This window comes from Lycium ferocissimum, chromosome 9 (genome assembly GCF_029784015.1).
Source record: "Lycium ferocissimum isolate CSIRO_LF1 chromosome 9, AGI_CSIRO_Lferr_CH_V1, whole genome shotgun sequence".
NCBI lineage: Eukaryota > Viridiplantae > Streptophyta > Magnoliopsida > Solanales > Solanaceae > Lycium > Lycium ferocissimum.
In genome coordinates, this window is record NC_081350.1 from 27090266 (window position 1) to 27114412 (window position 24147).

General features: G+C 33.0%; 1 protein-coding gene, 1 long non-coding RNA gene and 1 pseudogene across 2 annotated transcripts; 2 read left to right on the forward strand and 1 right to left on the reverse strand.

Moving 5' to 3' along the window:
- The first annotated feature begins 323 nt into the window (after positions 1 to 323).
- LOC132030079 (mechanosensitive ion channel protein 10-like) lies at positions 324 to 6419 on the forward strand (annotated as a pseudogene).
- Positions 6420 to 14619: 8200 nt separating this feature from the next.
- LOC132069353 (uncharacterized) lies at positions 14620 to 16138 on the reverse strand. Its single transcript, XR_009417761.1, has 2 exons — positions 15871 to 16138; positions 14620 to 15760 (listed from the first exon to the last, which is right to left on the reverse strand). It is a non-coding gene; the product is annotated as an uncharacterized LOC132069353 (long non-coding RNA).
- A 2099-nt stretch (positions 16139 to 18237) lies between these two features.
- LOC132030076 (mechanosensitive ion channel protein 10-like) lies at positions 18238 to 23436 on the forward strand. The gene is made up of 5 exons (XM_059419550.1): positions 18238 to 19361; positions 20827 to 20950; positions 21647 to 21940; positions 22039 to 22241; positions 22939 to 23436. The coding sequence occupies exons 1-5, from the start codon at positions 18244 to 18246 to the stop codon at positions 23186 to 23188; spliced, it is 1989 nt and encodes a 662-aa protein (XP_059275533.1). The 5' UTR covers positions 18238 to 18243; the 3' UTR covers positions 23189 to 23436.
- The last annotated feature ends 711 nt before the right edge of the window (positions 23437 to 24147 follow it).

Below are 24147 nucleotides of genomic sequence, written 5' to 3' on the forward strand. Positions count from 1 at the left end.
AAGTTTAACAAATATAATATTGGTCTACATGACGGGTTATTTTGGTTATTTAATTGTTTTATTCTTATTCCACATTCTATCTTGCATGAAATAATATATAGATTTCCACATAACTTATGCATGTATATATTATATATGGAGAAAAGAAAATTTTAACCCAACATCGTAATATTGAATCATGTTTTTTATTTTTGGAAGTAACAATGAAGCCAAACATGGCATGAAAATAATGTACGATTTCACGTGGAGATTAGCTTCTCCATGATATTTCTTCAACCAAACATCACCTTAATGTTTGATGACACATTCACACTCTATATAAGGACGATCGATAGGATGATGAAATTAAACCAAGTGAAGTAGCTCCAATAAAAGGAAGGAAAAAAAAAAAAAAACTAAGTGAAGTAGCTCCAAAAAAAAATGGAGAAGTTACCAGCCTCTGATCATGCAATTCAGTTCATGGATGAACAAGATCACAGGAAGAGTACCGACGATGCTGCCCAAAATCCTTCAAAATTTCAAACAATTCGTCGCTTCACTTTCTCAAAACCAAAAGCTCGAGTCTTTGAGTTTAATAGTACTGTTCCGATCTTCCAAAACACTTTCAATTCAGACGACGAATCTGATGAGTTGTTAAAGCCCTCGTGTGAAAAGGGTGAAGATAGTGATGATGAATATGATCAAGAACATGGAAAAGATGATCAAGAAGGAATATGTGGGATTAAAGAAGAGTGCAAAAAGAAAAGGAGAAAAATCCCTTTTAGGCTTTTGTTTGAATGGTTGCTTTTGTTACTCACAACATCTTGTTTAATATGTGCTCTTACAATTTCACCTCTTAGGAACAATCCCTTATGGGGTCTTCACTTGTGGAAATGGTGCCTGCTGATTCTTATCATATTCAGTGGTCGCCTTATTTCAAGTTTGGTCATTCGATTCCTAGTCTTCCTTATTGAGAGAAACTTCATGCTCCGCGAAAAGTTGTTGTATTTCGTATATGGTCTTAGGAAAAGCTTCCAAAATTGTGTTTGGTTAGGTTTTATCCTTTTGTCTTTGAATTTCATGTTCAACTCGAAGCTCAACAAACAAAACAAGATGCTGACAAAATTACGCGAAGCTTTACTGGCCTTACTCATTGCTGCAACGATCTGGCCTGTTAAGATCATTCTGGTCAAAGTTTTAGCTTCGTCTTTTTTCGTTGCTACTTACTTTGATCGTATGAAGGAAAGTGTTTTCCATCACTATGTTCTAGACGCACTTTCCGGTCCGCCGGTTGATGTCAAAGAAAGGCATAAATTGAAAGAATTGAGGAAATTGTCCAAGCTAAAGAAGCTGAGTACGCAAAGCAAGTCATCTGCATGGAGTGTGAAGAGATTGGCTAATTATGTAAGGTTCTTTGGGTTGTCAACAATTTCTAAGAGTGTGGATGAGTTTGGGAACACTGAAACTGAGATTACTAGTGAAATGGAGGCTAGAAATTGTTCCAGAAAGATCTTTAAGAACGTGGCCAATCATGGTGCCAAGTAAGTCTTCTACTCCTTAATTTACGGAGATTTTGTGTCCCAAACACACACGACAACAATCAATCAATCATTAGAGTTTAACTTTTGTGAATTAACGTATAATTTTTTTTCACCATCATTAAAAAAATATTTTTGAACCAAAACACTATAAATATATAACCTTTATATTTATTTTTCCTAAACAATATAATCAGTAAAATCACTCTGCATAATATGTGTATAACCGGTTGTATATAGTATACACTTGTTATGCAAATTTTGTATACTTATTATACATTATGGACACACATATACCAACTATAAAGGATTATGGCGAGGTGAGTCGCCTAGCTAAAACCTTCAACTTCTCGTCTTTCGAAAAAATATTTTCCGTATCAAACACTAAAGTTTTAATGGAATCACTAATTTGGGTCTTGATGTTTACTTGGTTGGCGTGTAGAATATGTTTCAACATGCCTGGCCATCTTGAAAGCCATCAATTTTTTTGGTAGGAAGGACCACTCTAGTGAAGACCAAAGCAAGTCACATGTGATTCGATAATTACATTTTTCTCCATTCAAACAAAAATTCTGTAAAATATAGTGGTCACAATTCAAGCATAATTGTCCTCATTCATGTTAATTTTTGCCCAACTACAATCTAACTCGAAATATGTCTATTAAATGAGATTAATGAGTTTGTAGCATATGGTTAATATTGTCTTTTTGTGTACTGAAGGTACATCGAGGAGGAAGACCTAATGAGGTTCCTGAATAGAGTAGAGATAAACACCATATTCTCACTCTTTGAAGGAGCTGTTGAAACTGGACGGATCACGAAGTCTGCCTTCAGAAATTGGGTGGTAAGTATTATAATACACCATACTAAGACTATTGTGTCTTTCTCTTCTTAAATATTAACATCAATTATTGCCTTCCTATAATCTTTGATTTAACTTTTGTTAAGGGTGTCAAGTGGGCAGGGTCGGGCCATTTAAACGTGGGCCACAAGGGGCTGGGCCGGGCCGTAAGTTAGGGGGCCTGGCTTGGAGAGGAAAAAGGGTGCTCGCCCACCACCCTTGTGATAGGGGCTTTACACTCGGGCAATAAGGGGTAGGGTTATAGTTAGTGGGCCGTTTTTTTTTTTTTAAAGTTCTAATACAAAAATAGACATTTACATTTACTAATAATAATAAAATTAACATTTACATCTAATGATAAAATTGCTAAATTAATAAAAAGTTTAGTCGTCGTCAAATTCAAAAAGCTAGTAGTTGTAAATTTGAAAAACTAGTCGTTGCTAATTTTATTTGAACCTAAATTTATGAATAACTTCACTTTGGTCATATTTTCAAACTATAAATACCCCTCCATTCTTCTTCATTTTCACACAATTTTTTTCTACAATCTCTCTTTTTCTAAATTTGTTATTCAACTAGTGTACATTACTTCACCTCCACCTTTTTCCTCGAGTTCGAAGATCAACTTCAAGTTCGGTGTGGATGCATTTTGAGCGAGTAAATGAGAGCATGTTAAATGTCAACATTGTGGTGACATATATCTCCACAAGTCCCGTGAGCGTCGGGTGTGCCTTTAGCCTATTGGGGGGGGGGGCGGGGGGTACCAGTGTGTTGCGTAGACACTTGTGAAAAAGGCATGAAATTGAAGCTGAATGATTTATCGAGGTATATTTGTTGAGATAAGTACTATCACAATCTAATATATACTATATACTGAAAATGTATCAAAGGTATATTTGTTGAGAAAACAAGATTGTCTAGCTTTAAAATACAATTTTAAAGAAAACTAAAGTGCTCCGTAAAAAGAGACTCCTAATTTATTGGGATATAATGTTTTTAAAATACTTATTATTAGTAATAAATGTAGTACTTATCTTTTTTTTTTTTTTTTTTATTTGAAGTGGCGGGCAACAAGGTGCCCGACAGGCCATCACCCGGCATCGTGCGGTGGGCCGGAGTTGGCTCGTCCACCTTGTCCCGCCTGGGATCCCCTAGTAAATCCTACCAGCCAACCCCTTACACCTCTTAGTGGGTCTGGGCCGGCCGGTGGTGGGCGGGTTTACCGGCCGTTCTCGGGCAGCCTGACCCACTACTCGACACCCTTAACTTTTGTTTTTATACTGACATAATAAAGGATCAAACAATCACCTAAATGATTTAGAAGCAAGTAAAAAATGAGATTAGTAACCTACAAAATAAGGCGCGTTATCTACTATGACATGTTAATAAGACATGTTTGGTATAGACAAACACATTTTTCAATATTCCATGTTAGGTTGGCTAAAATGATTGTTTGAAAACAAGTTTTCTAAAAATTAGGAAAATGACTTCCCTGATAGAACTAGAGAAAACAAGTTCCATGTGTCATTTGCATGCTTATTGTCTTTCCCCCTACCCCAAAAAGCCATATGTTGTCCCCATCCCCACCTTCCCACACAGCCATACCCAACCTCCAATCCCCACCTCTTGCCTCTCACCCTCATCCCCACCACCAGCATGCAAACCCCCTTACTCCCCCGTCGCCAACTGCTCAGCCAATCCCTACCCCTCATCCCTAACTCACCTTTACCCCTCACCCCCTCCACTTCTTCCTGGGAAAATATTTTATGTTTACTTATTAAATATTAATAATAAATAAGAAATTACTTATTTTAAAAAAAATAAATATTTTTCTTCATTCGAAAGTCAGCCATGCATAGTGTAAAATTTCTGAAAGTTAAATTCATGAAAGTTTTAATGGGTATCGATTAATTATTAAGTGCATGTAGGTACGAGCATACTACGAGAGGAAGTACTTGGTACACTCATTGAATGATACAAAGTGAGCGGTGCAGCAACAACTTCACAAGTGGGGTAGTGAGTTTCATATTACTTGTGATTTCACTCTTAGTGATGGGACTCTTGTCCACACAAATACTTGCTCCTCCTCCTATCCCAACTTGTCCTTTTGGGATTTGCTTTCCAAAACACTTGCAAGACTATCTTCGAATCCATCATCTTCGTGTTTGTCGTCCATCCTTTTGACATTGGTGATCGTTGTGTTGTCGATGGAGTTCAGGTATTTATTAATGTTAACCTGATGTAGCAAATAATCCTTCTTATTCTATTTTATTTGTCAACATTTAATGTTTATCAATTATTTAATTACAATAAGCTAACCTACACAAGCTCTAAATATGTCTATTGTATAAATGCAGATGGTAGTTGAAGAGATGAATATATTGACGACAGTATTTCTCCGTTACGATAATGAGAAAATATACTACCCCAATGCAGTGTTGATCACAAAGCCAATAAGCAACTCTATAAGCCATTCAGAAATGTGACGCCATTTCCTTTGATATTGATACGAACACTTCTATGGACACCATCATAGCCCTCAAAAAGGCCATTCAATTGTAAGAACTCTTGTCACTTTCACCCACCCCCTTCCTTTAATTAATAATTTCTTTTCAATTAAACTTTTGTGGACTGTACGGGTCAACTTGTGCGCACCTTAATTATTCCTGGTGTTGGGTAACACTGGCTATCAAGGCTTGAGCAGATGGAAAGAAATTGAATCACCTAGTGTTTTGCCTCCATTAGAATTTGAACATTAGACCTCGTGGTTCTTTACCCACTTCATTTACCATACCTTGAATGCATTTCCGTGGTTTTCTTAACCCATATATCTATGTTTTGTGTCAAAATACTTGGTTCAGCTAAACCCACACACACCTCTGAACTTGTCTTATTTCTCAGGCTATTAGTCCTGCTTTTCATAACAGTTATCTATAACTATCTTTTAGGTAACTTGATAATATAAAAAAATTATTCTATTAGTGTGCAGAATTTAACCTCTTTCTGTTTTCTTGATCCGGACCACAGTGATTTTAAATGATTGAATGTGGTGAGTAAGAAGCTAAGTTTTGATTTTAACTTCACCAAATTGTGATTGCCTGACATAGTAGTCTACGCCAGCCACCATTCCGACCTTGTCTTAATATTGACAGTTCAGTGGATGGTATAGCAACCTTGTCTTTTTCTTTTCTTGTTTTGTGAATTTGAGGTTTATTTATTCAACTCAAATCAACATATATATGATTATGTGTTTGATGGAAAATAAATATATAGGTACCTCGAGAGCAAGCCAAAGTATTGGAATCCAAAACACTCAGTGATAGTGAAAGGAATAGGTAATGTGCACACAATGGAAATGATGCTATGTGTTCAACATACCATTAACCATCAGAACTATGGGGATAGAAGCAACAGGATCACTGAGCTCATCCTTGAGTTGAAGAAGATCTTTGAGACCCTTAATATCAAATACTCTCTTCTCCCTCAACGACTCCAAGTGGACATGACCAATCTCAGAAATTAATATGTCATTCAAGAGGTAAAACATTGAGGTAGTTCATTGCTACAGGGAAGCTAATCAGGTTGCTGATGGTCTAGCAAAGTTGGCTATTATTCCTAAAGAAGGTTATCAGGCAATGTAAGAACTTATCGCAGGCCTCCAAAGGATCTTCACCTTGACAGATAGAAGTTACAAGTTTGAGGATTAGTTATGACAAATTCAATTTTTTTGTCAGTTAAATTCAGTTCTTTCATCACTATCCATGGGAGATATTTTTTTGTTATGCATATAGTAGAAGAACACTTTGCTCTTATAACTCTCCCAGCTTTTTGTAGAGCACCACTATATTATGTGTAGGAACACTTTCATGCTTAAGTGTCTCTGTTTTAGTCATACTTCTTTGAGACACAATGGTGGCACTATAGAGTTGTCTTTGGTTTTATTATAGGTGAGTTTGTTCACCTTGTGTGTTGTGGAGGTTAGGCTCACATCCCCCTCCATTTATGTAATTTTTACTAATCAATAAACAAGGTAGGGGTCAAGCCAAACCCCCATCACCTCCGAGCCTTAGCTTTAGGTGAATTTGCTTAATTTAAAATAAAATAAAATATTCCATTGCTTTCTTTGATCATATTTTATTTGATATGTATATGACAAGCAACAAGATAATTGCAGCTAATTAATTAAGACAGGTCTATAAATTGCAATAATGTTGCTGTAGTTTATGGATAAAACATGCTATTTATGGTGTGTGCATTTAATTTTCCTTGTCAACCCTTTATTAACTTCTCAAGTCTCCACCATGCATTAATTTCATTCTCCTTTACTTTAATTATGCTAGCGTTGTTTGCTCGTATTGTCTGTCCTAAGTCTAGACAATGGAGGATTATGATAGGCTAGCCTGGTAAATAGTATAAAACAAATCTATTCACGAATATTACATTATTGCCGATATCATCAAGATGAGAAGCATGGTTGATAAGCTGGGATTTTACCAACTTATTCACATCTTTACGTGAGCTTTTGTTGTCTTTAAGTGATGAATATGACTAGATTCTTATATAAGTTGCATGATTTTAGGCTGCAGCTGTTGTAGAGTTAAGAAGATAGAAAGAAATGAAGAAAATAAATAAAAGAGCAACAATTACACAACTTTGGACGTTAATTGAGAAGTTCCATCAACGAATGAAGATTTGTAATCGCTAAAAGTGGAATGGTGCAACAAAAAGCAAAAAAGTTGGCCAAGTGACCACTCTCAGAAGATTAGAATTTTCATTGACAGAGCCTGAATCACTAGTAGCAAATCTGGGTCGCCATTGACAAGGCTGAATCGTGACTAACAGAAATAGCGATTCTGAATCGCTAATAGCAATTTTGGATGCCTTTCGCGAATTTGATGTTTAGAGGGAAGAAGACATTTTGCTTTTAGCAAAATACAATCACTAAAAACGATCCAAAAATCGTGATTGAGTCGTTGTACACGTCTTAATTAAGCCCAAAAGTATAAATAGAATAATGTTATATTAATTAGGGAATTTTTGTCGTAGAGAGTACTAAGAAACTTTTGAGATTTCTTCTCAGGGTTCTTGGTGACTTCACATTGGTTTTGCGAGATTTTCCTTCCTCTTTTAGCATTATATTTATGACTAGTTTTACATTTCTTTTGTTTATTTTTTCTTTTAGTATGTTTAGCTGTACTCATTTTCTAGGATTACAAATTCGAAGTGTTGCTAATGAGTTATTAATATAAATTCTTGTTTCCATTAAACATTGTGTTGTCTAAATGTTTCATGCTTTATTGTATGCTTTATGATTGCAAACACTAGATTAACGGCTAATAGGCTTTGATGATTGCAAACACTAGATTAACGGCAAACACTAGATTAACGGCTAATACGCTTTGATGATTGCAAACACTAGACTTGTTTTGCTTCTTCCTCCGCTTCTTCTTATTCTACTTCTTCTCTTATCTAGGATTTGAGATTACCAGATATTTTCTAACAATTGATCTCGGATTTGAATTGGGTTTGTTTCATTTTATATGAAATAATAAGTTCATGATGGTTGAAAATCTTGAAAACAATGGCAAATCACCATTGTTGCAAAATGAGTTTGTTATATTTGTTGTTTTTGAAAATTGATGAGTGGGGTTCGTTCCTTATTATATATGGAACTTATGTTTCAAATTTGAGGTAGATTCGGGTGTTGAATTGCGTGTTTGATTTTTGAAATTTGAAGAACAAGTTGTTGATTTTGGGAAAATTTTTGTTCGCCTAAACTTTATGCGATAGTGTCTGAAGTTTAGCCACCCTGACCTCATACGAATTTTTTAGAAGTTTGGCCTTGTCAAGGCCAAAACTTCAATAAAAAATATCAGAAGTTAGGTCTTGCCGATCCAAGTTACTCGGGACCAGGCTCGCACGAAGAGTTCTTGGTTTTGGATACGACTCACTTGTCTTTAAGCCCTAGAAAAACAAATCTCTAACTGATTTTTTGGTTAAACCTGATTTCACCGAAAAACACAGTTTAATACTAAATATTACAAGCATGCACAGGTATAAGAAAAACTATTCATTTCCAGCCGAAATTTATAATAAATAAAATAAAATTGCTAAATTGTTCTATCTATGCATTACCCAACATCTCGGGCCTTCTCCTCGAACGGTCTCCAATTATATTTGATTTCTTTCGAGACATTTCACCTGAAAATAATACATGATATTTTGTAATTATGCATATAAATAATTGAACGCTGCTAAATGGCCACACAAATTTGCTCCAATTGTGGCCGACTTAGTGAAAAGACTATCATAACCCTTAATATGATTTTGCAATGTTTCTCTCCAAAACACACTAATAAATACAGTGACTTATCCCTATTCCCAAAATACATTAAGCAACTAAATATGATCCATTTTTTCACACAGATGAAGATGAAAAGTCTTTACATGTCAATTATACACTTTACTATACCTCTACTCCAACATGAATTCAATTGGAAAAGAATTATTAGAAAATATTGATTATAAAAATTACTAGTAATTTTGTGTCTCAAAAAGCTAGAAAAATAAATTTCAAATAAGAAAATATATATAATCTTTTTTTAAAGTTAAGGCCCCGATATGGTTGAGCAGCCCCTGATCCTTTGCAATGTGTATTTTACTCTCTTTCAATTCTCATCCATGTAATACATTTCTATATTATATATAATATTTTATTTTTGTATTTATGTGTTTGACCTATAATTTAATAATTATTAATTTTATATTATATTATTGTAGATTTTAATTTGAATTCATTGACATCAATTTTATTTCTTATGATTGTTATTTTACTAAAAGAATTATGAAAAATATTTTTTTTAAAAAGGTGGGCTGGCCCGGCCAGGCCCGCAGCCCACGTAGTGACAGGTTGGGTTGTTGCTTCAAATTTGGCCCGTCAAATGTCAAAGCACATGTGAGCTTAACACAATGGTTTTTGAGAACATTTTAATTTCTCTAGTTCTAAGAAGCTCGATTAAACTCAACTCATTTGGGCTCAGCTAGATCCTAGGTCTGTGTAGAGGTAATAGATACACATCAAGCGGGCGACAGTTCCAAGAGATATATTTTTAAGTTTTATAATTGTGTACACATAAATTTTTGTCATTTTGTTTGATATAATTTAAATTTAAACAAAATACACTCAAACCTCTTTATAATGACATTACTTGTTCGGATACTTTTTGATTCTTTATAGTGATCGAGGTAATTTTACGAAAAAGTTTACCACAATAGTAAGTTATAAGTAGAATGCTATTATAAAAGAAAAATTTAATATGAAAGTTGATTCCAAAAAAAAAAAATTCAATTATAATAGTAACATATTTTTTATAAAATATGATTTTTTTTATACATTAGTCTGACGGTAGATAACAATAAAATTAAGCAGATGAATTTTCTTTATTTCATCATAATAGGTGTGTTGTGTTTAAAGTAATAATTTTGATAATTAAAATTTTGTTACATCTATCTAATATAGAAAGTTTATCAATTTTATTGTTGTTAAAAGAAATTTTATTGTTGGAAAAATACTTAATTTTCTCAACAAGAGATCTGGTTTTTTGACAGGAAAAAAAAGAATTTTTATTATTTTTTGCTCAAAAAGCAAACGCGGTAAGTTCTCCCTTCTTTTTTAAATCACAAAAGACCAAAAGTTACGGTACCTATAACTGAAGGATCAAAAGTGATATTGACTTCATTTGAGAATCTCCATGTATTGGAAAAAAGTAAAATTGAATTGATGAGAGAGACACTTTCGAATTAGGATGAAATTTGGAGGGAAGGATAGCAATAATATAGCATAAATGACCGTGCTAACACAGTTTGGGTCATTGTGACCAAACTTAGTGTGGTAGAAATACTTTTTTTTAAAATAATCAAGAGAAAATAATAGTGATGTATAAGGAATGGACCTTAGAGCAATAAATTTTCTTCAAGTAGAATCCAAGGACATCCAAATAGTCAGAGCTCATAAATCAATTTGTTCGGATGAAATTAGGGTTGGTTTCTCATGTCACTCAACTAATTAGTTATTATCTCATAAAATCACGCTTCTTTTTGGTTCTAATTTCCTTTAATAAAGAAAGTGATTTTTCTGAAATTATAGTTATATTAGTTGAGTGACCATCTAAGAAATCAACTCATTGAAAAGAATAAATCCGGCCACTGAACTTTGAGCCGGAAATCGAACAGTGATCGGAGCTTAGATCGAGCAATTAGAAGGTGGGAAACTTGTGCCCACCATTGTTTGTGGAAAGTGCTATGTGAGAGTGTAATATCTCTGTGTCGTCTGAGTGAAATTGTGAATTTGGCAGTGAGTGGCGTGGTGAGTTTATTAGGATGATGGCGAAAGATATTGTACCAGGTGTCATATTTTGGCAGGCAGAAGAAGGAATAATTCCCAAAAATATTAAGGAGCACCATAAGTATAAGTCACATTCGATAGAATTTCCTATGATATCTGCCTAATATATAATGGCATTTGGACTTTTCTTTCAAAATGATTGTACTTGTTCACTTTCTAATCGAAGCAAATAAATAATTTAGAATAACATTTAAGCAAACTAAATGCCATCAAAATTATTTTAAAAAAACAAAGCCTTGCAAAAAACATTTTATGTTACTTTTCCTTTCAAAAGTAAATATTACTCCTAGTACTAAATCTTCAAGATCCTAACAATGAATTTTTTTATTTTTGTAATTTCATTTAGTTTAATTTCGTTTTATCTAAACAGAAGCCAAACTAATCATGTTGCTTTATTAAATATGCAATCAAACCAAAACCAAATAGATGGGGCACTAATAAAGAGATAATGACCTTGCTATTATTGAGGATATGTTTCCTTCTCTCCAGTAAGTGCGGAAAAGACTCTCATTTTACGCGCTTGTTCGACCTATGATATTATTAACTTGCTTTCTAATCAGAGCAATTTTATAACCATAAGAAATCACTACTAGAAAAGTGAGAATAATATGGGGATTTTTCTGTGGAATAAATAAGAAAATTTGCAAGTAACATAATTTCCTGTGAATTTTCCTACCAAAAAAATTCGATGAAAAAATCTTTGTGAGTAATTATTATCTGCGAATTTTTAAATCCCTAGATAAGTTACATGGGGATTTTGATACCTCATATAAATTACCTACAGATATTCTTGCAAAAAATACTTAAAAGTTCGCAAGATATTTTTGAAAAAAATCGTGAAAAAAGGATATTTCTTGCATATTTTCATAAGCAAAAAGGTGTGATGAGATTCCCCGCCCCCCTCTCCCCGTACAATTCCCTTTTTTTTTTTTTTTTTTTTTTTTTAAGTTTATAACTTATGAGTCAACGGAAATAGACAAATTACCTCGGGATTGACATCGCTGCTAAATCAAGTTGTAAATTTATTTATTTTCTTTAATTTTTTTGTTTGAAAATGATATAGTAGGTATTGGACATAATTTTACCTACAATTAACTTTAAATAATAAATATTTATGACATTGTTATCAATAAATAAATGGGTGAACGATCTCCCAACTTTTAAAAATTCACGTATCATCTTTTTTAATAATAATCATTCTCCCCCCTTATCCGATGTAATGCCTATTTTACCTTTAATATTTTCAATCCCCCATCTATAATATCTTTTTTTATATGAAATATTTTATTTTCTAACCTATGCATTTTACCTATGTTTAGATAATTTTATATTTATTATAGATTTTTATTTAAGTTCATTAATTAACATTATAAATATATGTATGTGGGTGCGTGCGTACATTCATGTTTTACTTCTCTCTTATTCTCTATTGTTTGTATGGATAATGAATTTAATTGTCTTTAATAGAATATTTTGTAAATTATAATTTAAAATCTATTTGCAATATAATATTTTAGGAATTATTGTAAAAATCTACCTCTATTCTTATTGATTTTTTTTTTGTTGCATTGCATTGAAATATGTTCTTAAATTATCGGTGTTTGTTATTTCACTTATCTAAATAGGTATTAGACTTTTGATTATTATTATTAAAATTAATTTTTTCTTTTATGCTCATTTGTTCATTATGGAACATCATTTACTTACACTTGGTTTGTTGTTGTAGATTTGTTACATAGATTTAAAATATATAGATCATGATTTTAACAAAGTAAAAGAAAAGGGCAAAAGTTGATAATATAAGATTAAAATAAGCATTAAGATAATTTAATTGACATATGAGGAGGAGAATGTATTCAAAGTTGAGGGGAGAATTTAATTTTTAAAGTAAAGTTGAAAGTGTAAATGATTTTTGCTCTAAATAAATTAACTAAATATGTTGATGTTATTAATAATTATGTCAAAATTACTGCTTTAAACCTTTCTTTTCAAGACCTTATTAGAGTGAAAGTATGTGTCCAACAAAATATTAATACCAAACATAATATGCCCAATAGTTCAATCCGAACAAATTTCACATCATTGATTTTCATATGGAATCGACATTTTAACTAACTACAATATGTATAAATAATCAATAAATATAAAATAGATAAAGTCAATATCGATCATTGTTTGAAATATTGACTTTTGTTATTTGGAGGTTAATTTTAAATTATTCAATATACAGTCACTAACTTTTGTAACCAGTAAAAAAATATATATATAATTTCTTATATCTCTAATGAATAATTCTCAGCTAAATTCACATCAGTATAATCTCCAAATAATATCCCCTACGTAATATTATCCCTAGGTATAACCCACAAAATAATCCCCAGCTAAATTCGCAGTAAAAAAATTCCCAAGTAATTGCCTGGGTAATAAAAAATTCAGTTAAATCCCCAAGAAATAATCCCTAGATAATTCGCAGCAACAAAATCCCCAAGTAATTCCTTAGGTAATAAAATCTCTAGGTAAATCCTCAAGAAAAATAATCCCCAGCTAGCTAAATTCGCACCAACGAAATCCCTAAATAAATTCCGAGATAATACAATTCCCAGATAATTCCCCAAGAAGTAATCCCTAGGTAAATCTGCAAGTACCATTAAATAAGGATTTCCTATGAGTTCACAAAGGAAATACTTAATTTTCTTATATTTTTGGTTGTTTACCTGCGGAATTACCTACGAAAATGATAATTGGGGATTATTTTTTCAAATAAATCCACAAGTAATAATTTGGCGTACTTGTGGAGTTACCTTAAAAAATACTATTCGCAGGTAAATATTCTAAAATTTAGGAATTTTTAGATTTTCGCATGAAAATTTCATTTGGAATTACATGCCGAAAATATTCTCAGATAAAATCCTCATGTAAATCGAATTTTCTGGTAGTGAATACCTATCTTTCGCGAACAATAATTAGTCTCATCCCTAGGTGTAGTAATCGATTAACAGATCATTCAAAGAGGCTATGCACCTTAAATTGAATTTTAATGTAAAAATAGCCCTTCCATCCTGATCCCATTTACTGAAAAGAGAGCCTCAATGGAAGGGCATACTTGGTAAAAGAAAGCTATTGATGGCTTTACGTCCTTACCTCGGATAGGTTGAAAATTCTTTTGTTTGCATTTTGTGATTTTTTTAAAAATTAAAAATTGTTTCACCAAAAAGAGGAACTGATTCCATACAACTACTATATATAGAATTATGACTGTCAGAAAGCACGAATGAATGGCTTGATTATTTCTAGCAAGTGTTGGTCCATTTAACGTAAAAAGCTGCAGGCTTAAATGATTAACCCACCATATGGAAGAAACCTCCAAAATTTTATCTAAGCATTTGGTCCACAATGGATTTTAACCATTGAACTTGCACCATATTTCTCTTCTTGTACCATATATTCCCCACTTACCCAACTCCTCACAGCTCACTGGAACATGAATTAACTTTACCCTAGTGATCTGTTACCATACCTTTCTTTATCTAGATGTAGAATCGAAGATAAGAACAAACTCTCACAAATATAAATAAAATAAAAGAGAAGGAAATTAAGGCATGGCGGTCGACATCTTCTACAAAGTGCTTTTTGACATGCATTTGACGCAATAAGCTATATAAATTAAATTCTTATTAATACATGCGCTAAGGAAAGGGCCTAGGAAGCATATAGGTTCATGTACATTTACTCTCCTCTCCCATAGTTTTTTCTTTTTTTTTTTTTTTTTTTTTTGAAAAGAAAAAATTATTGTCGTATATATGGTGTCAGGAGCTTTATATCAAGAAAACAGAATTACAAAGCTGAGGGGGAGCATATATAAAACCAACCTCTGTTATAGTACGCAGCCAACAACAGCACGTAAATAATTAAGCTAATACAAGTTCTCACAAATATACAAAGAAACAAAGAGGGTCCAGTGTCTTAGGCAAAATATTAGCTACAGCAACTCAACTGGACCCGCTCTATACAAAAAAATTCCTCATCTGCTTATGCCTTAGAGAAGATAAATCACAGTTACATACAATCTCAACTTTTCAACAACTTTGTGCAATTACCAACACAAGTCAGAGGTCTTATGACTATGAATAGATGGGGGATACCAGCTATAATCTCATCAAATAGTAAGAAAGCAGAAATTGTCTTTGATCCACCCTGAAAGTATTACTGCAACTGTTGACATATTTTTTGTGGATGAACTCCTCCATTTGTATAGCGATTATGTTCCTCTTACTAATTACATTTACTTCATATATATCTCATTGTATTGAAGATAGTTCAAACTATTTTCGAGTATGATATATTAGGAGGGCTTGTAGTTATGTTCAGCTCGCTCATATAATTGTAAATCTCTTGTTTTGAAAGATGAATAAAATGCTCAGTCAAGAAAAATATCTTCGAAACAACACACACATCTGTGTGCACGCGTGCGTGCACCCAAGTTCAAAGTGTCATATGATGTAATTGTTACTGGATGCACCTCTATAAGTGAGGTCGGGTGTTCAAATCCCATGTTCATCTTGTTACTTTTACCTTTTTAAAGAATTATACATTTTTTCCCTTTTTTCGTTAGGTTTGTTACTGCAAAATTCACAAGTCTGGCACATTGAATCCCTATTTTCCTTTTCATCGTAAAATGACATAATCAAAATCAAATGTCTATATTAAAAGTTTAAAACTAGCAGCAATGGATGATATATAATCAACCAGTTCTGCTGGATTAGATATATATGTAAAGATTACTAAATTTCAAAAATAATAATTAGAGCCTATAATATAAAATCATATTCGTTTCAATGATAAAAGCCTAAAGGTTAAACCTGCTAAATTTAAATCTTGGAATTCATATCTTCGTAATAGTGCGCTTACCGTTCTTAAAATTCTAAATTCGCCCAATGTTTCAAAGTAAAAGTCAATGCAGCACACTTATTCCTTGTTTACCTCCTATTCCTGGTTTTTCTGTAGAAGATATTTTTATCAATAGAAAGGGTGGAAAATCAAATGAAGCAAAGAATTACTTAAGAAGTAACGAAATAGAAATAGAAATAGAAACAGGAAGAAATGATTACCTCGTAGGACAGGACATGGAAAGAAACAAATCAGGAATTAGACAAAATCAATCTTGTTTTCATTATTGAGAGTCAGACCGAAGTCAGTGCAGCACATTGTCTCTTCCAATGCGGCGTTTGACATTTATATATCGAAACGGGTCACCTGCACGCGGTGAAGGCCTCACCTCAGCGCGTCGGTCCACCCCTGAATCTAATCAAATTTTCAAAACTATAAAAAATTAAATCTATGTGTGAATTGAAATTGACATATCCGTCTCGTATGTTCTATTCGTCCTTCATTATTGTAGGATGAAGAGATAAGCCAATGCACTTGCAATATACGCGGATCCAATGTTATTGTACTACAATAATATCAGCCACACTTTAATTCTGAACTAGTATTATTTATACTCACCCGATGCACGGTCGATATAAAAAGAAAATAGTATCATTTTTTATATACCAAATTAAGTACTTATCAAATATGCAAACTTATCATTATTGAGTTTTCAAACTCAACTCTTCACCTGACTGCATGTCATTAATTGATATTTGTAATGGTTTCTTAGCAAAGATGTATGAGTCCTTTAGAACTGTAGGATGATACGAGATAAGCCAATGCACCTGCAGGTATACGGGTCACAATTTTATTGTACTACTATAATGTTAGCCACAAGTTAATTCTGAATAAGTTTAGGTCGTTATTTAATTAATCCTTCTCGATAAGGTTTCTCATTTTAAAAATATTTGTATAAAGATAAGAGTAACCTTAAATTAACTAGTTTTATCTTGGCTGGGTGCTACCACGACTCTCATTAATTTAAATTAGGGCCCGGCAACCTGAGTCATGTCGGGCTCACATTAGAACGCACAAAATAATGCAGAAGGAAATTAATGCAGGGTGGTTTACATCTACTACCAATTGCCTTGTGAGTTGTGACACGCATTTCTTGCAATAGTCTGTATGAACTGAATTCCTATTAATATGAAAGAAAACATAGTCCAACTACTCCCATTTATAATATTAAATAAATCAATATCTGAATGATTGAATACAGTCTTTTGCAATTTGAATAGACAACAAAGATCTATTTATGTGATATTTTCAATTTTTATGTTTAAAATAGATATTTAAAAAAAATATTTAAATTACAAATAAATTTATAAAAATACCGCAAAATAATTGCCCCGAATTGAAATCGAAATATCCATCGATTGAAAATCGAAATATCGAATGTTCTTACCGTCCGTCCTTCCTTCACTGTTGGATTAAGAGAGAAGCTAATGCGCCTGCAATATATGGGGCCCAATGCCACTGTAATTTGTACCACATGTGACACTTGGTTGGAGTTGGACGTGAACAACATTATTGATTATACGTGGCGAGTTTCGTAATTTCGTTTAAGAGTCGATTGGGCAAGTAAGTAATACGCTATGTAGAGATTAATAATGCATGTATTAGTTTAATATAAGTTTTTATCTTCTTAACATAATATAATATTGGTCTGCATGAACGGATATTTAGATCATTTAATAGCTTTAATTCATATATTGGCAATATCTGCGGAGAGTCCCATATCGATCATATAAGGGATCGGATGGGTGATTTTTCTAATATGTAGGCAATGATTACCTCCTATGTTAACTTTTTGGGTCGAGTTAGGCTCAAAGTCCATTTTTTAACATGGTATCGTAGCAGAACCCATTTGAATTCTCATTTTTCAATGTTGGGCCCAATATTAAATTGTTAAATGCTTCGATGATCGACTTGGGACACTCTTAATCAAGAATGGGTAAAGTGTGTGTGTGAAAAGTCTCACATTGGATATATAAGTGATGGTCGCTTTTATATGGCGTGGGCGATCATCACCACTTAAGCTAGTTTTTGGGGTTGAGTTAGGCCCAAGGTCCATCTTTAATAATATATCCGCATTTTCATTCCATATTTTATCCTGCATAAATTGCTAAATAACTTATGCAGGTATTAGCAGAGGCGGATGCAAAGTACTGGTATCGGGTTTGAACGTACCACGTACCTTCGACGCTGTACACTGATTTATGTGTAAAAGTTTAAGAAATTTGTATGAAATACTAAATATGTACCCATAACTTATTAAAAAAAAAAAAATCAATGCTAAGAACCTTATTGATTGAACTCATAATATTAAATCCTGGATCGGGTATTAATTATGAGGAAAAGAAAATTAAAACCCAACATTGTAATGAAGCATGTGTTTTATTTTGGAAAGTAAAAAATGAAACCAAACATTATATAAAATAATGTACGATTTCACGTGCCGATTAGCTTCTCCATATCTTCAACCAAACATCATGATCACCTTGATATTTGATGACACATTCACATTCTATATAAGGACAATTGATAGGTTGATGAAATTTAACCAAGTAGCTCCCAAAAAAAAAATGGAGAAATTACCAGCCTCTGATCATGTGATTCAGTTCATGGACGAACAAGATCACACGAAGAGTATCGATGATGCTAACAACATGGCAGAAACAAAACTTACCCAAAATCCTTCAAAATTTCAAACAATACGTCCCCTTACTTTCTCAAAACCAAAAGCTCGAGTCTTTGAGTTCAATAGTAGTGTTCCGATCTCGTTAAAGCCCTCGTGTGAAAAGGGTGAAGATAGTGATGATGAATATGATCAAGAACATGGAAAAGATGATCAAGAAGGAATATGTGGGATTAAAGAAGAGTGCAAAAAGAAAAGGAGAAAAATCCCTTTTAGGCTTTTGTTTGAATGGTTGCTTTTGTTACTCACAACATCTTGTTTAATATGTGCTCTTACAATTTCACCTCTTAGGAACAATCCCTTATGGGGTCTTCACTTGTGGAAATGGTGCCTGCTGATTCTTATCATATTCAGTGGTCGCCTTATTTCAAGTTTGGTCATTCGATTCCTAGTCTTCCTTATTGAGAGAAACTTCATGCTCCGCGAAAAGTTGTTGTATTTCGTATATGGTCTTAGGAAAAGCTTCCAAAATTGTGTTTGGTTAGGCTTTGTCCTTTTGTCTTTGAATTTCATGTTCAACTCGAAGCTCAACAAACAAAACAAGATGCTGACAAAATTACGCGAAGCTTTACTGGCCTTACTCATTGCTGCAACGATCTGGCCCGTTAAGATTATTCTGGTCAAAGTTTTAGCCTCCTCCTTTTTCGTTGCGACTTACTTTGATCGTATGAAAGAAAGTGTGTTCCATCACTATGTTCTAGACGCACTTTCCGGTCCGCCTGTTGATGTCAAAGAAAGGCATAATTTGAAAGAATTGAGGAAATTTTCGAAGCTAAAGAAGCTGAGCATGCAAAGCAAGTCATCAGCATGGAGTGTGAAGAGATTGGCTAATTATGTAAGGTTCTTTGGGTTGTCAACAATTTCTAAGAGTGTGGATGAGTTTGGGAACACTGCAACTGAGATTACTAGTGAAATGGAGGCTAGAAATTGTTCCAGAAAGATCTTCAAGAACGTGGCCAATCAAGGTGCCAAGTAAGTCTTCTCCTCCTTTACAGAGATTTTGTGTCGCGCGCACACACGACAATAATCAATCAATCATTGAAGGTTAACTTTTACATACTATAGTATACTACGTTTTAAAAAATTATATTTCTTCAGATTATTTAAAAATACTTTTTGAACCAAAACACCATAAATACTCAGAACAGCCGAAAGTGGCCCATTTAGTAAATAATCTTAACTTTTATTTTCTTTACAGAATTTAGCCAGTATAAATCTGTATAATATGTAGATAATCAGTATGTATATATTATACACTAATTATTCGATTAATATATACTTGTTATAGATTGACTATACACTTATACCAATTATAAAAGATTATAGCTAGGTGAGCGTAAGTATTTTTAGTTGCCCAGCTAAAACCTTCAAACTTCCCGCGTTTCTAAAAATAATTTCGTATTTTTGTTAAACATACCAAAGATTGAATGGACATCACTAAAGTAAGTTTTGCAACATTTAAAAGCCATTAACTTTTGTTATTAGGAAGGACCGCCTTTTAGCTAAGGCCAAAGCAAGTCACCTGTGATTCGATAATTTCATTTTCTCCCTTCAAACAAAAATTCTGTAACGTATAGTGATTAGCGGGGAGATGAACATGGTCACAATCCAAGCATAATTGTTGCCCTCATTAATGTTATTTTTCACCCAACTTCTTTCTAACTCAAAATATGTCCACTAGACGAAGTTTAAGATGTTTATTCAGGTGTATTATATAACTGGTATATAACTTCTAGTTTAATTAAGAGAATATCACATTAAACTTCAAAATTTCCTTATTATCTAAAGGAATTTAAATTTTGAAAAACATACCATGTTACCTTTGTAGTTTGTACTAGTTTCTTATTTTATACTCCTTAAGTTGAGTAATTTTTTTATTAAAGAAAATAGTTTATTTTAGATTTGAATTTGGATAATATATTAATTATCTATATATTCATATATTTTAATATTGTCCACAAATACTACTCCACAATAGAAAGGTCAAGTTGAGTACGTAATTAGACTCCACACCAAACCAATAATATCACATAAATCGAGAGAGAATGAATAATAGAATTCAACGAGTTATTGAAAGAAACTGATTTTAATTTGTCAGGTACTCCTTGATAGTGACTAGTGAGTGACAATAGCAAATACTAAGAAGTTGAAGTTGACAACTGCTAGTATAATATATGGTATAATTTAAATAATGTCCCCATCATTCTTGCACACGAAGTGGAGTACATTCCACAAATTTAATTTAAATTTATAGAATTATAGGGTCAAAATCTCTGCATGGGTCGCTCTCTCAACTCTATTTAAGTTTGAACAAAATATAGTATATTGATAAACGTCCTTGTACTTATATGGAGTACATATACATATTGGATGTAATATGATATAATTAATGAGTTGTATAACATATGGTAATTGGCTTTTGTCTTATTTTGTTAAGGTACATAGAGAAGGAAGACCTAATGAGGTTTTTGAATGGAGTAGAGATAAACACCATATTCCCACTCTTTGAAGGAGCTGTTGAGACCGGAAGGATTACCAAGTCTGCCTTCAGAAATTGGGTGGTAATTATTATTCACTTTACTACAGATCACTGTTCGTTTGCAGTTGGTGGGATGAGAATAATAATTCCGGAATATTCATGGGATTATTTTATCTTGTGTTTGGTAATGAGTATTATCCAGTATGAGGATAAATGGTGGGATAATTTATCTCACATAGAAAGTGAGATAAAATAATCTCATGGGATATTCCAACGCAAGAAGAATATCATTGTCTATCTTATCCCACCGACTCCCCCCCCCCCACCAACCATTCCCTACGACCCCCACACCCCCACCCCTTTTGAGATAATCCCATGTTTATTAACCCCGATATTTTAATTTTAGGATTATATTCTTTACGAAATTATTTTTGTGATATTATAATTTTTTTTTTTACCTTGCTAATAAACAGTATAAAAGTCTCACATAGGGATGGCCAATCCCTTGTATGGTATTGGGAAACCCTTCCCTCATGAGCTAGTTTTTGAGGTTGAGTTAGGCCCAAGATCCATTTCTTTACATGGTATCAGAGCATCGTTCATCTCAATTCTTGTTTCCAATGTTGGGCCCATAATAAATGAATGAGTGATCTTCTTATGTGATTTTGGGAAAGTCTTCTCTCATGAACTAGTTTTTGAGATTGAGTTAGGACAATATTTATTTCTTTACCATAAACATCTGCTAAATTCTTGAATTTTTTTAATTGGATAACTGTAGGTACGCGCATACTATGAGAGGAAGTACTTGGCACACTCATTAGATGACACAAAGACGGCAGTTCAACAGCTTCACAAGTTAGCAAGTGGGATAGTCATATTTGTTATACTTGTGATTTCACTTTTAGTGATGGGGCTATTATCCACTCAAATACTAGCTCTCCTTCTATCCCAACTTGTCCTTCTGGGATTTGCTTTCCAAAACACTTGCAAGACTATCTTCGAATCCATTATCTTCGTCTTTGTCGTCCATCCTTTCGACATTGGGGATCGTTGTGTTATCGATGGAGTTCAGGTATATTTAACAATTTACTTATAATATCAATTTTACTCAACACTAACATATGGATTTGGTCCTTTCAAGCTCTAAATATGTCTATTGTATATATGCAGATGATAGTTGAAGAGATGAATATATTGACGACAGTATTTCTCCGTTATGACAATGAGAAAATATACTACCCGAATGCAGTGTTGATCACAAAGCCAATAAGCAACTTCTATAGAAGCCCTGAAATGTGCGACGCCATTTCCTTTGATATTGATACCAACACTTCTATGGACACCATCATTGCCCTCAAAAAGGCCATTCAACTGTAAGTACTCTTGCGATCCAACCCCCTCCCCCCCTTTCTTTAATTAATAATTACTTTTCAATTATTTCAACTTTTTCATCGGGTATCGGTTACTTCTCACCAGCATAGATATCGTGTAACTATTTTCACCAAGGCTCAAACAGATGAGAAGAAATCACATAGTTTTTTTTTTGCTTTCGCTAGAATTTGAGCTCGAGACCTCATGGTTCTCCACCCAATTCATTGACCACTAGGCCACACATTTGCAGCGCAATTTTAGTGATTTTTTACTTATATATCTATGTTCTGTGTCAAAATAAGGGTTCTTTAATTAATCCTACCTCTTATGACAATTACTTATAATTACCTTTAAGGTCACCGGATGTTAACTACCTCTATATGTTTTCTTGATCCCGGACTAGAGTGATTCAAATTCCCAATGTTAAGATGTGGTCAGTGAGAAACTAAAAATTCTATTTTTAGTTGTAGCAAGTTTGTGACTGCCTGAACAAACTAGTTTATACTTAATCAAACATTCCAAACTTATCTTGATACTTACAATTCAATGGTAGGGATAGCAAAGAGAAGCTAGCACCATGATCTAGGACCATTACAAATTCTTTTCTTTTTTATTTTTTATTTTGTGGGTTTCATTTATATATCAAATCAACATATATATGATTATGTGTTTGATGAAAATATATATATATATATATAGGTACCTCGAGAGCAAGCCAAAGTATTGGAATCCAAAACACTCAGTGATAGTGAAAGGTATAGGGAATGTGCACACAATGGGAATGATGCTATGTGTTCAACATACCATTAACCATCAGAACTATGGGGATAGAAGCAACAGGATCACCGAGCTCATCTTTGAGTTGAAGAAGATCTTTGAGACCCTTAATATCAAATACTCTCTTCTCCCTCAACAAGTCCAAGTGGACATGACCAATCTCAGAAGTTAATATGATCATATTTACTTTGATCTATATAAATAGCAAGAGTTTAACAAGCAACAAGAAGATTGAATCTAATTTATTAAAACAGGTTTGTAAATTGCAATAATGTTGCTGCTTTAGTTTCTGGATAAAACATGTTTTTTGTAGTGTGTGCATTTAATTTTCCTTGTCAACCCTGTATTAACTTCTCAAGTTTCCATTTCTGTATGTTGTATTAGTGCTTTATTTAATGACAAGTTATGATTTTGAACCTAGCTAGTATTGGGATTATTCCTTTTTAAAACATTTTTGAATTGTGCATGTATTTCCGTAATTCAAAAATAACGTGAAAAAAAATAATTTTCACTTAACAATGTTAATTCTTAACGTAAAAAGTGACACACCTTGAATATATATAACTGCGTTTTTGGACGGAGTGTCCCTCCTTATGCGGCCAGGGGCAGACCCACGTGTACCCTTATGGGTTTAACCCATATTCAATTAAAAATTTGTTGATTATGTATTTTTCTATAATTAGGTATATAGATGAGTTAGCACCCATTGACATAAAGAAGATGTCTAACAAAGGTCAGTTCCAGGGTCGAGGGTTCAATCCTTCTTTTCAACAATATCCGATAATTGATCACATAATATTCTATATTTCCCTTTCTTTTTCAGCCCCACTTTCACATTAATGTTTATTTCCTTTTTATTCATCTCATTAACTCCTTGTCTCTCTCTCTCTCTCTCTCTCTCTCTCTCCAATAAAGATATAATTTGTATTGGTTTTCTATGTAAGATTAATTGATGAAATTTTGATATGAATTTTTCAAGTTTGTAAAAATGAAATTTATATATTAAATTATCATATAATTTCATCTTATCATAATTCACTTAATCAAGAAAAAAAAGTAATATAATTTAATATAGATATCCACATAAATTAAAACAGAGGGAGTATTATATACTAAGGAGGATTTTTGTTA